Source organism: Ammodytes marinus, assembly GCF_949987685.1.
Source record: "Ammodytes marinus genome assembly, chromosome: 8".
Classification (NCBI taxonomy): Eukaryota; Metazoa; Chordata; class Actinopteri; order Uranoscopiformes; family Ammodytidae; genus Ammodytes; species Ammodytes marinus.
The window spans coordinates 12,352,012-12,370,548 of NC_137212.1; the positions used below are offsets into that span (position 1 = coordinate 12,352,012).

The 18,537-nt window shown below is 40.3% G+C and overlaps 1 protein-coding gene across 1 annotated transcript; it reads left to right on the forward strand.

The window, feature by feature from the left end:
* The first annotated feature begins 1,479 nt into the window (after positions 1 to 1,479).
* Positions 1,480 to 18,052, forward strand: uhrf1 (ubiquitin-like with PHD and ring finger domains 1). Its single transcript, XM_080033133.1, has 17 exons — positions 1,480 to 1,604; positions 3,228 to 3,390; positions 3,652 to 3,918; positions 4,805 to 4,953; positions 10,658 to 10,873; positions 11,096 to 11,211; positions 11,721 to 11,907; positions 12,046 to 12,169; positions 12,374 to 12,481; positions 12,609 to 12,713; positions 12,808 to 12,914; positions 13,036 to 13,198; positions 13,513 to 13,650; positions 15,005 to 15,116; positions 15,333 to 15,481; positions 15,987 to 16,085; positions 16,264 to 18,052. Exons 2-17 carry the CDS (start codon positions 3,238 to 3,240, stop codon positions 16,408 to 16,410), a joined length of 2,340 nt encoding a protein of 779 aa, XP_079889259.1. The 5' UTR covers positions 1,480 to 1,604; positions 3,228 to 3,237; the 3' UTR covers positions 16,411 to 18,052.
* The last annotated feature ends 485 nt before the right edge of the window (positions 18,053 to 18,537 follow it).

The window sequence follows — 18,537 nt, forward strand, 5'->3', positions numbered from 1 at the left end:
TAACTCCAAGGAAGTCTATGTATGTGACCTCTGATCCCAATTCTGGACCTTTTTTATATCAACATTTCAGAGCTAGCGCGCTCTGGTGGCGAGATATAACGAATGTGACATCCAACCCATGTGACAAATTACCCCGTTCTCCCCTATCTGCTATAATGAAATGGCTGTGTACATTACTTTGCGTTTCACTCAGCTTCTTAACATCATTAATAGTTTGGTCTCCATGTATGATATATTACAGAATCTACCATTTGCAATAGGCTACTTAAAAACTCTTTGTAGCAGCCACACAATACTTTTGTTTAGTACTTATTTTAATCACTGATAATAAAGACGTTCTTAAGAACTTAATTTTGTGTTGTGCTACTCAATCAAAATAGCCTACTTTCTGTTGTTTATCCAGTTTGTCTTGGCCCATGAATGTGATAGGCCTACATCTCTCTGGAAATGATAAAGTAGGGCCTTATATGTAGGCTATGATAGATGTAGGTTTTAGGAAATTAATTTGTGTTTGTCAGGTAAAAAAAAATAAAAAATAATCCTCCATCAAGTAGGCTAGATGCAGCTGGACTTAAATTCAGTAGGCATATGACAATCCTTCACCAACAGAGAAATGTAGCCTACATAGGCCTATTTTAATTAGGCTACTATTTGCATGACATGTTGCTTTTAATTGATGGTAGAGAGCGATGGGGATTTCTGGAAGACCAGACTTAATCTAGAGATGGCCTGGTCACATGGATGGAGGATCAGTGTGCCACAAGGACCCCAGCCATCACTAGCCTACACAAGTTAGCTGAGATAGGCTAGGTAGGCCTACTAAAGGTAGGCCTAGCCTAGGCATTAGTGAAAGAAGCTGTGTATTATATTGCATTACAATATAGTATTGTGTGTATGTAACAATTTAGCAAGCAAACACACAATCTCTCCTATATTACCCCAAATACAAATCCTGCTCTCAAACACACAGGTAGGCTAGCCTATTCTTATTGCCAGTGCTGTGGTTTGGCCTCAATCACTTTCAGATCCCGCCAAACTGAAGGGGAGATAACTGCACATCATTAATGAAACAACATTACTAAGTCAAACGGAGAGGGGGTGGGTGCTTTAAAGTTGAAATATGTACACCATACGTTTGAAGAAAGAAACCAAAACACGAAGTAGTCACACTTGACACACTTCGGAGCAGAAGTGATAAACAGATCCACCGTTGAGGTTGTTTACCAGAAGCACCATCTGTCTCTCTGGGTTACCAGTTCCATGACTGTACTGGGAGCTACCTAGTCTCGCGATAAGTGTCCGCTGGGGGAACTGCACCCACGAGACTGTAGTTTCGCGCGCTGAGGCTAAGCTCCAGTCACATTCCAGATTGACAGCCCAGCAAGCCAATGAACATGATTTGCAAGGACGCAATGAGCCAATGCCGAATCTCTATTTTCCTAGCAGGCGGGTTTTCAAAGTCTTGAAGAATAACTCATTGATCAATCTCCAACAAGGCACTGAGTTGGTCGCGTAAACCCACGCATTAAAGTTATCTGGAGAAAACTTGTGCGTTACTCCTTAAACGGCTATTTCTTGTTTTTTTCACTTGGACGGACAAAGAGGTAAAGCATTTTTTTTGTCATAACCAGATAACTTTTACAATTGTACTCATTGATATCTTCACTCAGTAGCTAGCTTACTAAGGTAAGCTAACTTGACAAAGTCCTACCTCGTTTCTTTTTAGGCTTAACCTGCTATTCCAAGTCTCTCAAGCTGCCGAAAGCAGAATACAAAATGTGTCCACATTTTAAGTCACCGGGACCGTTTCTGTTTTGTTGGTTGTACTTTGATTTCTTGTTCGAAATATACAGTAGAAAGCCCTCTAACAATACGTTGTAACGTGGTTTGCGTTGCTGCAGCTAAGCATTGACGGGTGGGTGATGGACTTGACTACGGCGACCTGTTATCTTGTGGTGTTTATCTGTAGTTAAAGTTCTCTTGACAATGCCCAGCGCATGCAGAAGTCTCATCTGGCTGCTTTCTATAAAGCATAACAAATACGCTAACCTTACACCGATTGTTTATTTATTTTTATGTTTTCCTTATTTGCTTGTGATGCATGGTCTCGTGTTTTCGTCCGCATTTAGACAGATATAACGCTTTCGGTGATGTAGCTTATCTGAGCTGCGCGTAAGTAGTTTGTTTTCGATGTTACTACTTGTGTTTTGTTTACTGGCGGTGGTTTATTCCGAGCGAGCAGAGCGAACAAGACCTCAGCTGAGCGTAAAAAGTAGAAAGCCAAGCAGCTGCGGAGCTTGCTTCCCACCACGCAGTACGAACAAAGATCGTGTTTGTGTGAGCACATCACCGTTCACTTATCAAATAATCTATCTCGAACTATATACAAGATAGCATTTCGATGTGTTTTTTTATTGTCATAGAGCGAGGGCACATTGTTTGCTAACGCTCCCTCCCTCCCGTCCGGATGTGCTTTGCTTTTAAAAGAACTGGGAGTGGCCTGCAGCTCAGTTTCCCGCACTGTATTTAAATCAGCTTGTTCCCTCCCTTTATGATATTCTGTTCAAGTGACAGTCCAGTACTGACAGCAGTACAATACACCGACCAAGCACTGGCACGATCATACTCCTGCTTCTGAGATACACTTAATTACTGCTTTTGATCAAAGTTGATTTGTACCAAACTAAAGAAAAACGGCCTAACCTGTGATGTTGGAATTGGGCAGGAACTTTATGCTTTGACAATGTGTCCACACAATGCCTTTCGAAATACAATAATCTTTGGTGTTAAAATTGAAAAGTTAATGAAGACTAACAATTAATTTTTAGATACTTTTCACCTCCCACAGCTGGTAGGGAAAAGCTAAACTATTATGATGTTGCAAAATATCGTACCTGTTCTCTTCTTGGGTTACTCTACTAACTGTGTTGCTTCTAGCAAAAAATTGCCAAAACAAACACTTCGATCGATGCACAGATGAACACTTTTCTTAACATAAGTCATAGTTAAAATGCCATTTATTAAATTTATTTTTTGTGTTTATTTTGTACACTAGTTTATTTATTTATTTGCCTAATATTGGTGCAGGGGATGGATAGTAAACTAAACTGTTTAGCTTCTGTGTGCTGCTGGAATTGAAGATGTGCATACAATCTAATGATCCATCGAACTATTCTGAATACTGCGGCCAGTGGCTATAACGTGTTATTGATTGTCTGTTGGCACAGGGTAGCGGCAATGTGGATTCAAGTACGCACAATGGATGGGAAAGAAACCCACAGAGTGGATTCTCTGTCCAAACTCACCAAGGTGGATGAGCTTCGTGTTAAAATCATGGAGCTCTTCAAGGTGGAGCCAGAGAGGCAGAGGCTGTTCTACCGCGGCAAGCAGGTAAGACGGCATGGGTAAAACTGTTCATTTGAGTGTCTTTTGAAGATGCTCTGGGTGATATTTGTGTCCAATAAGTCTGAGAGATCCTGAAAGTATAATCGTTAAAAAAAGGCAGCCCAGTTAATTATCTTAGGTAATTTATCAAGTTAGGTTATTATATATTTTCATTCATTCATTACAAGGAAATATGAGGGGCTACTCGAACAATAGGACGTATTGGTTTTCCTTTATGAACCGTGTCATATTTTTGTTTTCTATCAGATGGAGGATGGTCATACCATATTCGACTACAACGTGGGCCTAAACGACATAGTGCAGCTGCTTGTGAGGCAGAGCATGACCCCCGTTGATGTGATCAAAAGCAAGGACAAAGAAGCCGAGCTGTCTGACTCTGATTCTGGGTGTGGCTCCACCCAGAGTGAGTCTGACAAGAACTCCACCCACGGCGAGGCAGAGGGTCAGACCGCCGGCACCTCTGCCACGATAAACACTCCAGAGCTCGTTGATCCAGGGTTTGGATTTTACAAGGTGTGTCTTGAAGCCAGTACTTGGTACTGAGGTGTATTTTAATTTTAAAATTTTCTTTGTCACGTGGATGTTTTTTTTTTGTTTTTTTTAAGATATTTTTTGGCATTTTTATGCTTTTATTGATAGTGTAGACACAGAGTTGAAATGGGGCAGAGAGGGGAGTGACATGCAGAGAACGACCATGGGCTGGAATCGAACCCGGGTCCGCTGCTGGCCGAGGCCCATGGGGGGGACGCCCTACCATCTGAGCTAAGGGCGCCCCCGTCTCGTGGATGTTTAATTTATTTATTTTAAGTGAGGTATTATATTAAGGGGTTACAACTAAAGTTACTTTTCCTTCGTATGGAAGAGAAAAAAAACTAACATTTTTGTTGGATAGGGTCAAGGATTTAAACTTCCCCTGTTGTTGTTCTTTACGAAACTATTTCGGAAACTTTTTGTATAACGTAGTGCAACACAATGGAGGCCTGCCAGGAGTGATCATCTAAATATGGAGAAAACGTATGTTAAAATATCAGGTCGCCCGGCCTTGTTCACGTTCACCATTACAGCGTAGGGGAAATAGAGCAAGGTATTAAAACACAAGTCCGTGGATTCCAGTAGTAAGAAGACTCACCATTGAGTGGATTCATTGTCCACATGAACTGCATGGCAAGCAATGCTGTTGTTTCTTCACCCATCTACTTATAGACTCTTTTTTTTTTACCTGAAATTGTATGCCATGTTTTGAAATTCTGTGTACGTAAGGCCGGTAGAGACTTGTGATATTCAGACGAACATGACATTTTCAAGAAACCAACTGAAAAATTGAGAGTTTCTTAGGAACATTCACAGAACTCTATGTGTACATTTGTGTTTAACGTCAATCATGTTTTTGTTTTTGCAGATTAATGAGCTGGTGGATGCCAGGGACCTGAACATGGGAGCGTGGTTTGAGGCCCAGATTGTGAATGTTACCAAGACGACAAAGACACCTAAAGAGGAGGCAGCCGAAGCAGAGCAGGAGGATATACTGTACCATGTTAAATATGAAGAGTAAGAATCTTAATTTTTTTTAACATTACTCATGTTATATAGATGGGTATGTTTATTTTTCCCCAAAATATTTTAACCATCAGTCAACATCCAGAGTGAATGAGTCCTGTCTTACAAAGCTGTTCTGATATTTTTGCATAAATCAAATTATGTTGAGAGTAACTAACAAAAAGCAAAATTTATATCAACATAAAAGAGCGTTATTTGTTGAAAAATTACAGACCACCTCCAATGTAGAGCTTTGCTTTTAGGGATTAATTACAGAAAGAGATGTAAAAGAAGTACTAGTTTCGTCATCGAAAATGCAGGGTTCGACATAACGTATAGCCCGATGGCCCGGGGCCAGTAAAATCATATGCAGGGCAAGTTGATTGGCCAGTCACTGTCCCGCCCGGGCCAGTGACTGGCCAATCACAGTTCAGTATCTTTTTGTAGACTACATCATGGTTCATTGAAATGCGCGTTTAGAGTCGTAATGAAAGCAGTGTTTATTTAAGACTCAATATAATAAACCTAATATAAAATATATTTTTTAATGAAAGGCCAGTGGACAACCGATGCGTGGGCGTTTTGACAGGCGGAGCAACAAGCGGTTGCACTCTCGCTCCGTTGGCAGAGCTGCCTACCGTCCGCCTGCGAGTCGACAAATCAATCGACTTACTCTGCCCCCTTTCTTTCTTCCCACAGCAGAGGTTGAGGTGCAGAAAATGATAACTGCGCTTTTCCTTTATCTGCCGCCGTAATGTTACAGTATTTGCATCCAAGCCCCAATGGTAATACAAATGAGAGGCGTTATTTAAACGCTGTGAATGCGTCTCCGGTGATTGTGTCGGTTGTAGACAGAAACGAACGGAGGGACTCCGCTCACTGTACAGTTCCTATAGTCGCGCAGTTTGGCACAGTGTTTTCAGGCTCGAGACATTCAATCAGATCGCGGAAGTCTTTCCCATTGAAATCGCTAACGGGGAGAATATCCCCGGTTATTATTTTAGCCACAAACCACAGTTCATCTGCGCGGCGGCTCACTCGCTGGCGAGATCACACGGTGAAACGCTGCTGTGATCGGACGAAGGCATTGTGTGTTTCTAAGGTGATTTAACGTCATAGTCTTAGACGAGCGTTTAACTTATGCTGCATATTTTGCACTGCATTGTTTTTTATCAATAGTTTGAAAAAATGGTCCCACACCGGACTCTTATATGTGAAGCTGACACTTCATGGAGAAGTGACACTGCTGCAGCGCGCTCACGACCAGACGTGAACTCACATACACGGTGAAATCTCCCATTAAAAAAACGGCATAACCCACTGATTTTCGGATTTCTATTCTATTTTTAAAGTCAACTTGAGCGCAAGTGGAAAACCGGTCATTCGGTCGACACATTCACATCCCTAATGCATATAGAGAAAGTAATAAAAACAGCCTACCACACCACAAAGAATGATCAGACCTTCATCTCTTATTTTTTTTTTATGTTTGAACATGACTTCTGCAGGTGAACTATTCATTAAACTGCCCAAATTCATTAAACTGCCCAAATTCAAGAATAAAAACAACCTGGATAAACAACCTAAATAACTGGACTTTAAAATACTGGCCGACTCTTTCAACATACTTTCAGTTGTAGGCTTCTAATTCAATATGTTTGCCTGGTTTTATATTATGTGTATGAGCAATATCAACATTTCATATAATTAACTAAAAGAAAAATAACCAAATCTAAAGGGAATATCTATACTGTTACAGTATATTCCCTTTAGATCTGGTTATCTTTATTTATTTTTCTAATACAGGTATTATATTTATTGACACTAAATTATGAAGAAAAAAAAAGTGTGTGCAGGGCCAGTGAAAATATACAAGGGGCCAGTAAAACTCGGATCCACTGGCCCGGCGGGCCAGTAGGAAAAAAAAGTTATGTTGAACCCTGAAATGTTCAACTAAATGCACAAAACTTAAAATCACATTTAAAAAATAAAAATAGAAAATGGCAAAATTATAAATGGTGTTAGGATTGGGTTGACTAAATAATGATGAGAATGATAAATGAGCTTTCCCGGAGCTGCAGCGATGGATTGTCTATTTACTTGATTTGCAATGTTAAGGTTCTAAAATAATAATAATAATATTATCATATTCTAACTGTTTTGTGGAATGTGGAAAGTGAAAGAGACATTGGGATATAATAGCTGACTAACATGCTGTGGCAGTTATTCAGGTCCCCATGTTCACTGAACAGTCAGCAGGGTTCGTACAGATGCTTGAAAGTCTGGAAAATGCTTGATTTTCAATCGAGTGTTTTCAAGGTTTGAAATGTGCTTGAAATCTGAACACTGTGCTGGAAAATGCTGGATTTTCTCTTTATTGACCAGTGTCGTAATTCATCAAATTCTTTCATTTTTTTATTCTGTAAATTAAAAAAAAAATCTGTCGCAATGTTTTCTTCGCCGCCGTCTTATATGCACGAGTGCAGTTGCTCCCCGTGTTTTCTTTCCTGGGACACGCGCCACACCTGGCGATCGCTCCAGGAATTATCCAGAACCACGAGTCGCTGCTCATGGACCTATTGCTCCCGATACTTCCATATCAGATATCCGTTTCCATTTGGTTATGACGAGGCCCTAATAACCGACAGGCATAGGCTACTGTACGGTCTGCAAAAAGTACCTCCAGCTGTTCACAATGGGGGAATCGGCACTTAGAGTTCCTGCCAAAGGTAAATCAGTTGAGAATTTTTTTTCGTTAAAACGTATCGGACTATGTCACTCTGGTTGACTGTTCATTCATGTTCTCCTTTGTAGGTTACACCAAATCCCGAGTTTGTATGTGTAATTGACTTGTTGATACAAATAAATAGCATGCTAAATTGATGCTCAACACCGTTAGCAATTAGCTGACCAGCTAGTTTTCAATAATGTATTGCTCCAAATTCATGTTGTTAGCTAGATAACGTAAGCTTGGGGGTTACTTCATTGTAACGTGATGTTACACTCATGCGAGGAAATTGAGACCTCCGCGAACGTTTGGAGACAGTTTAGAGACTCCCTCGCGACTGCAGTCTCCAACCTGTCGCAAACAGTCGCAGCCCAGTGAGATACGGGCTTAACAGACATGAGTGCCGTGACTTCCTCTTTCTGAACGCGCATTAACGTTATACTTTGATGTGCACTGTGCATTCGAAGCGTGAGGCGAGCCCCCTCCCTGCACCTTCTCTATGTGTGTTGATAGCGTGCCAAGTTTCCGCTGATAAGAATTGTGTCCCCGCCGGCCGGTGAGCGCGCAATCGCGCATGCATCAAACATATTAATGCTTCAATTTCACTCAAGTAAATTCAGAAGTTCTTTGGATCGTTTTGTACATTGTTTTTGGTACATTTGTTTGAAAATTAGGTTTGCAAAGTTATTAATGGCTCATCCGCCAATAAAAATGCTTTTATTCTTCTGTGTAATTAACTGTATCCTATGTATTGCACATTTATAGCACTTTTCATAACACAAATTAAGGTAGCATAGAGGAGGGAGCCTACTAAAATAAAATATCTGGGTTGGTCCCCAGATGTTTTTATTTTAGTAGGCTGGTTTGCATTGGTGTTGAACTGTTCCCTACTTGTTTTCTTCTTTGAATAAAGCCTAATGCTGCTAGTAAAATACCACCAGCCACTCAAACCTCAATAGTAGACATGATATAGAATAATTACCTTTATTTCAGTTTAACCAAATGTTTTAACAATAGGCTGCAGGAGATATTTGAAAGCACTACACATGCATTGTAGGCTATTCAATTAAATTTGTGTCAGCGGAACCGTGAGTGTTCTCCTTTTTTCATTAAAATGAATGCAGAAAAGGCACACATTGCTTCATAAAAATTCACCAGAATGCAGGAAATTAAGTGTTTAATGCTCAAAGATTTTTGGGGGGGACCCCCAGACCTCCACTTCTAATGTGTCCACACCCAATGTTTACTTAAAACTTGTCCTACGACTTTGCAATTCATGAATTAGTTTATTTTAATAAGATTTTTGATGTTTTATCACATTTTCCAATTGTATTTATTTCTGATTTATTATGAACAATATGTAAACTTGCAGGACACTAGCAAAAATAATTGGCTGGGAGAGAGGACACTGCAGCAGCACTGATATAGAGTGACAATATGCTCCATCTCATGTGATATTGCTCAAGTATAGTCATGTTGTTATTAACCTGATAGATGGTTATTTTTGGCACATGAACTAAACTGATAAAGGTCTCCTTAGGGCCATACTGCAATTTGGTGATTGTCCATACACATTATATTATGAACACTCCCATTTTACAGATAAGACAATGTATGAAATCATAAGCATTTATTTATATACTGTATATATTTAAAGCTTCGGCTTCCTTGAAAAAGTTGACATTGTATCTTGAAAGTGCTGGAAAAGTGCTTGAATTTTACTCTTAAAAAGCTGTACGAACCCTGAGTCAGGGTTGTATACTAATGTTACTCAGTGATACAGAACACCTAAAGGTGCCAACACACTGCACTCCGCGGCACGGCGGTTGGCCGCGCGAATCGCAGGTTCCGTGCCGCGCGATCATATTGGGTCATATTGTGTCCGCCGCCGACCGCCCGACCAGAGTAGCCTTCTCCTACTCTGGGGATATGCTGGTGCTAACCGGTGCTGAGAGCACTAGTCTGCTGTGCTGATGGTGCTTTACCCAAGCTAACCGGTGCTAACTTGGTTCATAAAGCAAAACTGATAACTGTACACAGCAGGCAACAGACACAGGCTATTCACAGAACTTATGGGAGCAAACTGTGACCATTATGTTTTCATCCATCTAAATTTCCTCTGTCCGTCGTCCCGAAGTGAGTGACGTCGGGAGGAGCTCAACGCTGATCGGCCGCGCCACCCTATTCGCGCCGTCCTGGCCGCGCCGCATGAACCGCTCGCCACCGGCCATTCGCGCGGAGGCGTGCGAAATACATTTACTTTCTATGTAAACTCGCCGCGCGGCGGTGTGCAGTGTGTTGGCACTAGGGCTGGCCCGAATGCCATTTTTCAGGCTTTCGAATATTCGTTGGGTTTTCCGAGCGAATATTCGTTCCAGAAAAACACACCATCAAAAACATTAACATTTTTTTTTTTTTTTTAAACGTTAATAATCCCTATATACTCCCTGGAACCGATTTTGACAGTATCTGCATATTTTGTTGAATATTTACGCGCTCAGAGGTGAAGTAATGGATGCGCTATGACACTTAGTGATTTAATATCCTCCTAAATGAGCAATACTACTACTACAATATTACTAACTTTTATATCCAAATCTAAAATTATTTGATGACATTATATTGCAGTACTTCTTGCAAAAAAAAATGTGGAAAAAAAAATATATATTAAAAAAAAAAAAAAAAAAAAAAAAAACGAAGCTCCGAATACTAATTTTCCGAACGAATATTCGAATAATTCGGGCCAGCCCTAGTTGGCACCTTAACAATAAAGTGGGTTTAACTCCGGTTGTATACTATGTAAATAGTGACGAAAGACATTGCTGAAAGGTGCTCATTTCATTAACATTTATTTTGGGGGTGTATTTGTACTTTCATACATTTGATACTCTACCAGGCAGCCCTGTGTAGGAAGCACCTGTGGTGGTGGTGTGTGTGTGGCTTGCCTCTGAACTTCAAACTGATATGGTATTGCATTTCCTATTGCAGCTACCCAGAGAATGGGGTGATTCAGTTGCTGGTGAAGGATGTCCGTCCTCGGGCCCGTACGGTCTACCAGTGGCACCAGCTGGAGTCAGGCATGGTTGTTATGGTCAACTTCAACCCCGACGACCCCAAGGAGCGCGGCTACTGGTACGACGCTGAGATCCAGAAGAAGAGGGAGACGCGCACCGTGCGAGAGATCTACGCCAAGATTCTCCTTGGGTAGGGTTTTTATTTTCTCACTGCATTTTGAAGTAGCACACAGAATAGGGGAAACTGTCTCATGTCTGAGTACATACCTTCTCACATGTTGCTGTGGGAAGTGATCATCTTCATCTTGTGGTGCCTTTTTTTTGTCTAATATATCAAGAGTTTGCAGCTGGGTGTGAGTAGATTTCCTGCTGTTCTCTGGACTATTTGACAGTTTTCTTTCCTTGTTTGCAGTCAAGCTGGTGACTCTCTTAATGATTGCCGGATCATGTTCCTGACTGAAATTTACAAAATCGAGGAGCCTGGTTCTTTGGCTGACACCCCAGCTGGATCTGAGAGTCCATTAAAAAGTAGGTTTAAGGATGGCATTTTTAGTAGCTAGTGACATTTTGTGTGGTGAATCCTCACAGGGTTTCTCTTAGCTTAAAATGAGGTGGAGGTGATACCATCCTGTAGGCTACAATGCCAGAAGCCACAACACCTTTGTGTGTTTCTGACCTGTCATTTTTGAGATGTTAGAATTGCACCGTCTACCTCCAATGTATAAAGTGAAGAGGTTAACTATTAGAAGTCTGTGAGCTTCTGTAAAGCTACTAATCCTCATTATAATGATTCTTAGTCTCATAACAGTAATCAACCTTGATTTGCGTCTTAAACTATACTGTGTTGTTGGGTCCTTAATTGTGACACAATTGGGCCTGGGAAGTCATTGAAAGTCTGTTTTAAAGTGTGGGAACCCTGGCAGGGAAAATACTGCATACTTGTCTCTGTCAAAAGTTGTCAATTGCTACTTATGAAACAAACCTTATCCCATTCTACTGTATAAAGTGAAATATAATTAATTATCTGTATTTTCCAGGATCAAATGGACCAGAGTGCAAGCACTGTAAGGATAATCCCAAAAAAAACTGTCAGTGGTGTAACTGCCATATCTGCGGCATCAAGCAGGATCCTGACAAACAGCTGCTGTGTGACGAATGTGACATGGCCTATCACATTTATTGCCTGAACCCTCCGCTCACCTCAATCCCAGAAGATGAGGACTGGTCAGTATGCTCAAATGCAGAACCCCACAATTCATGAAATGCCTTAAGATATCCAGATGGTTGTTTGAATCAAATTAAGGAGTGATCTAGTGTTGTAGCATTGTGTGACCTTTAACTCTTCGTGTCATACTCTCTCAGGTATTGCCCAGGTTGCCGAAATGACTCTAGTGAGGTTGTGAAGGCTGGAGAGAAGCTGAAGGAGAGCAAGAAGAAATCCAAGATGGCTTCTGCCAGTTCCTCCAGCCAGAGAGACTGGGGCAAGGTGAGTGCTGACACAAAGTTGCCAAACAGCGAATCTTGCAAAATAATTTTTTTTATATATTGCACTGGTTAAAAATACATCGACTACATTGTGATGCATGAGCCTACATATTAAATGCTCAGTGTCCTTGTGGCAAACTAGATACAAAACTATCATGGTGTTAACCATAGCTTTCCGAATCCAAAATGTTTCCTCCCCCACCAGGGAATGGCCTGTGTTGGTCGAACCACTCAGTGCACCATCGTCCCGTCCAACCACTTCGGCCCAATCCCTGGCGTCCCCGTCGGCTCCCTGTGGAAGTTCAGAGTGCAGGTCAGTTCACACAACTGGAGATTTGAATGAATGCTGTTGCAACACGCATCAACAATACAAAGGTATTTGTGTGATAATTTGTTCCAATGGCCAGCAATAGTGTTTCAATTCTTCTGGCCTTTTCTAGGTCAGTGAATCTGGCGTTCACCGGCCACATGTAGCCGGGATTCACGGCAGGAGCAATGATGGTGCCTTCTCTCTCGTCCTGGCAGGAGGCTACGAGGATGATGTGGTATGCTGATTAATTTTTATTTTATTTATTTTTATAATTTGCTGCCAAACCTTTACCATATTTTAATGTTTGTAATATGTGTCTTGCATTGTAGGATGATGGTAATGAGTTCACTTACACTGGCTCTGGAGGGCGAGACCTTTCTGGAAACAAGAGGACTGCTGAGCAATCATGTGATCAGACACTTACCCACATGAACCGGTATGACATTTGTGTTACTAGTTTTATTATAACTGCCTTTTAATTAACAGGATTTCTAAATTATCTGTGTTTGTTTCATTTTTATAAATATTCTGAATTGTTTGTTTTTGGTTCACTCCAGCGCGCTGGCTCTAAACTGCAACGTCCCTGTGAACGACAAAAACGGAGCGGAGTCCAAGAACTGGAAGGCAGGCAAATCGGTTAGAGTTGTGCGCAGCTGCAAGGGTCGCAAGCACAGTAAATACTCTCCTGAGGAAGGAAACAGATATGATGGGATTTATAAGGTATGAGGCAACACTCTGTTGTTGTGTGTACCTTGGAGTTTTCAAACTGACCGAGGCACACAATAATCGAGACAAATATTAAACCTGGTGTATATAATGGTAAATTCATTTAGTTGATAACTGGAATGATTTCACTACTAAATAAACTTTGCTAAAATAATTGAATAAATGGAATGAATTGGTTAGCCCTGCAAGACCTGAATTACCTGTAAACCAACAACAACTTCTAGTTTGATTAATTCAAATTTGATTTATAGTCTTGTCCTTACAAATAACTGTTTGTAGTTTGACTTTGTGTCGTTGTCTTCCTTCAGATTGTGAAGTACTGGCCAGCCAAAGGCAAGTCTGGCTTCTTGGTCTGGAGGTATCTGCTGAGGCGGGATGACGATGAGCCGGCACCATGGACCAGAGACGGCAAGGATCGCATCAAGAAGCTCGGTCTCACCATTCAGGTAGAGATGGACCTCTATGATGATGTTATACAGGAGGGTTTTTTATTGTTGCAAAGCAAAAGTGTCCCTGTACAGAACGGTACAGCCGTGTGTGGATGTGATCAGCTCCCAATAATTAGGCTTACGGCCTCCACACACATCCTGCGTCTACTGCGCGTCTGCCTTTTTGTCACTGACCCATGTAATCAACCTAGAGCGGGCACTCATCCAACCTCAGACGCACTGCTGATGCGCGTCAGAGGCACGTCTGCAGCGACGCTCCCCTTTACCTCAGGAGGCTCGCCTATTTTTTTCTGAGAGCCGCGCGTCTGTCTCGGGTCTCTCTGCTTTAACTGATAGAGAAATACTCTGCTGAGAGTCATATTGACTTCATACCGGCAGGTTTCGCTGTAGTTTCACTATTTCTTGGTGTGTCCCTTTCAAAATAAAACTTCCAACAAGCGAAAATGTGGCTAAATAAATAAAATAAAGGCAATGGGGCGCACAGATTACTGTCCAGACTGTCACAGCCTGCGTCAAGGGAATGACAATGAGGAAACTACACAAGAGATTAAGTTCAACCAAATAATAATTTATTTAAACAAAGTTTAATGTAATCAGTAATGGGTGCTGTGTCTGTGCGAGTGAAGAGTGTAATGTATGTGCAAAGCAAAACTTAACTAAGCAAAACCAAAGCAAAGCAAACCATACATCAAGGAAGGGAGACCAAGTGGCTGATTCCTACAGCTTATATAGCTGAGGAGATCAGCCAGCATGGGTGTTTGTAATTAGTAATCATCATCTCCTGGAAGCCTTCCAATCAGGAGGTGCCAGGATCTGTCACAAGACTCAATATTAGACTCAATATAAATCAAATGCATCATAAATGATACGAAAGAACTTCATTTTTTATGGGAATTATCTATGAAAACTATGTAGAAAGATAGGGCTTTTAGAAGCAGCAACAGCAGCAGCAGCAGCTGCTGAGACGTTCCATGTGTGTCCGAGAAAAGTCCGAGAGACGCAGCAGTAAGGTAAGGCGATGCGCTCCAGAGGTAGACACAGGATGTGTGTGGAGGCCGTTACTGTTCATGGTTCAAATCCAAAGATACTTTTGATACAGTTTTTTTGGTTCATAACTTGAGCATAATAAGTTCAAAAACTATAACAAGTATAACAATCATTAAAGTTGTACTAGCACGTTGGCACCGTTTCTAAACATTACATTAGCATTTTAAAGTACAATCATGTTTTTACACAGTGAATTGAATGGTGTTACACTTGTTTTAAAACCCATGCCAATGTGTCTGAGAACATTGCAGGCAAATTTAAGCAGTAGCATAACTTCATGTAAATTGACTTGATGTTGTTTCAGTATCCTGCTGGTTATCAGAAAGAGAAGGAGAACAAAAATGAAGTGGAAGTGGCAGAGGCCGAGGCGGCAACACCAAGCAAATCAAAGAGGAAGAGAAAATCTCAGGGCAGTGGTAAGTTGTGTGTGTGTGTGTGTGTGTGCCTACTTTTACATAGTATTCATTAGGGGTTCATTCAATAAAAGATGGTTGCAAAAATCACCTGTGGCACACAGAAAATGGGATTTTCAGTAGGAGTGGGTTTTTTCTGTTTAGAAACCTAAGCATAATCGGCCAACTCCCATACTCCACAACTGTAAAGTACATTTAAATTGCGTTTCTTTCTGTCAGACTCCTCTAAGACCTCACCAACCAAGACTCCTAAGAAAATAAAGGTAGAAGTGTACAAGCTTACAAAGGAGCAGAAAGCCCTCATCAAGAGTGACGAGGGAAACAAGAAGGTGTGGGATGAAGCCATGGAGTCACTAGCACTCGGACCGGTGAGGATGACGCTGTATTTTGTGACCAGCAGGGTTTTCATACTTATTCATAACGTAATTTGTGGCTATAAATATGAGTGCTTTAGAGTCAAGTAGAAGCCCTGGCATACTGGATTTATACTAGCAAATACTTAATACATCACATCAGATTTCAAGTGAAAGCCAAATCTGTCTAACATGTACAGTTGAAATGAAGTGTTACCAGATATGCATGGATTGAGATATAACAAGGCATACACAGTTCTATTGACAAGTCTATGCGTAAAGTGGATGTTTTGCTTACCTAAGTTAGACTGAATTAACTAGTTTTTTCTACCTGGGTATTTTGTTTGGCAACTGCACATTTTTTGATGATGATGATAACTATGAATTGCTCAGTATATGCTAATTTATAAAATGGCAGAAACCTGTCAGTAAAAGCTAGTGCTCATGACTACTGCTGCACTGTTTAGTGATAGATCTGTTTGCAAAGCCTTTTCTCACGTTTAATGTTTTGTTCCTGCAGAAATTCTTGAGCAAAGTTGAAGATACATTCCTCTGCATTTGCTGCCAAGAAGTGGTCTTTCAGCCAATCACCACAGAGTGCCATCATAATGTCTGCAGGGTAAGAAATATCCATTGTCCAACATTTTGGGATCTTACTTCCTTTTTATACAGAGGAATGTATGACCGATTTTAATTTTTTTTAATTTTTTTTATAATCAAACGCTAACCATTGAACTGTTACAATGTAATTTAAAAAGTTTTAGAACTAAACCATTTTTTTTTATTATTTACTTCAGGAATGCCTTCAGCGGTCCTTCAAAGCAGAGGTGTACACCTGCCCGGCCTGCAGGCACGACATGGGCAAAAACTACTCCATGGATATCAACAAACCCCTGCAAGACATTCTAAATCAGTTTTTCCCAGGGTACAGCAGCGGGCGATGATCATTGGTTCTGCCTATTTTGCCCTCGAGGACACAGGATGCAAACTGTAAGGGGAATTTTCAGTAGAGGCAATAAAGAATCAGTTTCTCTTAATATATTTTTAATGATTTATAAAATCTACAATTTTTCTTTCATCTCGGATCTGCCATGATGTATAGCTAATGATACATTGAAAAACTCCTTTGTAACTACTTTTACTCCGTTAATACCCTCAAACGTGATTTTACTTCTGCAGCGTTTTGTTATGTTCCATTAACTACTGCTAATGTTATCCATAATGTAAAATGTTTGTTCCTTTTAACCAAATCCCTCCATGTATGGAACTCCTGAAGAGAACATTAAGCCAAAGGTGGTTTAGCCGTTTGCTTAACGTGATTGTGGATTTTTTGGTATCTTGATTTTTATCTGGTCTGCCGTTAGTTTGGCTGTGATTGGTAATCATTTTGGTGTAATTTTATGTTATCTGATCATACATTTGGTGGTCTTCATCACATCTGACCTTGTCTCATGTAGACAAACAGAACAAGCTTTTTTTTGAAGTGTTTACAAACACAGTGCAGAGAGTTTCCTATTAAGAAATCAATTTCAAACCTAGACAAAAAGAGAAGAGACTACTTGGACAGGATTGTGACACTTTGTTGTTCTGGCATGATCAGATGATTAAAACTGCACTAGAATGACAAGTGAACAAAGCCTCTCTTTTTGTGAAGAGGCCTTCTGAAACTAAAGCTGCTCCATAAAATGTAGATGAGCCCTAATATACAAGCACAAATTTAACCGTTTTTAAAGTTTTGGTTCTTTACTGCTCTTCAGCAGTCTGAGGAAGTGTCTTGTTGGGAAGCGATGTCATCAAATTTGGTTGGATTTTATAACTTGTGTATTGGTTCCTAAAACAGTAATTTTATATTTTGTATATGACGTTTTTTGTATGAGTTTGTTTAAAAGTTACTATGAACTTGATTTAACCTCGAAAGCTAACATGATAGATTCTTAAAGCCATTATAATCTTTGGTATAGATTTGGATTTCCCCATTTTAAAGATTAACTTTGATAAAGTCCAAAGAAACAAAAGTGCATAACCAAGAGTGTAATGTAGAACTCCTAACTATCTCTTTAGAAATCGTCCCTTTCCCTGAAACACAAACCTAATTGAGTCTAGGAACTATTTGTTTCCTGTTTTTGTTCTTCATCTTATAATAATAATCAAATACTGCCATATTTGGGGGGCCTGTTCAGTGAGATTTTGTACTTCTCCTGTGGTCACTTGTTTTATGTGAGCTCATTTCAAAAACAAACAGAAAATGCTTACATTAGATTGAAATGTCAATGAAATTCCACACACTGCTCCTGAAATTTGATATTGAACTCAACTTGATTATCTGAATTTGTTAATGTATAACCTTTGCTATTGCACTCGTCTTCTGAGTCTTTGGAGTTCAATTTCAACAGCAGTTTGTTGCATTGTCCATTCTCATGCCAGCATGTTGACTTTTGATGGAGTGACAAAGATTTGTATTGACTGGGAAATGTATATTTTCAGAAATTGTATAATTTTTAGACTTGTTTTAGTTTTGATATGTAGTTTAAGAATTGCTAGCACACGTTTGGTGCAAATATTTGTCAATGCATTTTCAGTGTTCAATAAAAAGTGAAAATGAGTTAAGTACTTTTTGGGGAGAACTTTGTGCTAATGAAAATTGTCTTGTATTGAATACCAATGATCTACACTTGTCTTACAGGTTTAATGCATTGTGTTGAACAGTTTAATTATTTACTGCTGACTTAGACGGATTATGAGATAATGGGCCCCTGGGCACAGACTCGTCCCTATCCAGTCAGGTACACTGACTTTTCCACACGGATACAAACACTTAATGGCAAAAACATATTAAGGAAGTCAGTGTTTCCCACAGGATTTTGGGATACTATTGGAGGGACCCTGTACCTTGTTTGGGATTTTTTTTTTTTTTACCCTTTTAAAGTAAAATACATCAATCTGGTGCACTTTGAGAGGAAAATTAAGAGGCTACATTATTTTTCAGATTTTTCTTAAACAGGCAGCACTCTTTAAGGTGCCAACACACTGCACACCGCCGCGCGGCGAGTTTACATAGAAAGTCAATGTAT

Coding starts and splice junctions, on each gene's coding strand:
- uhrf1 (XM_080033133.1), top strand. CDS start 3,238: ATGTGGATTCAAGTACGCACAATGGATGGGAAAGAAACCCACAGAGTG. Junction 12,170..12,373: donor GCCAGAGAGACTGGGGCAAG/GTGAGTGCTGAC, acceptor CTCCCCCACCAG/GGAATGGCCTGTGTTGGTCG. Junction 12,714..12,807: donor GAGGCTACGAGGATGATGTG/GTATGCTGATTA, acceptor CTTGCATTGTAG/GATGATGGTAATGAGTTCAC.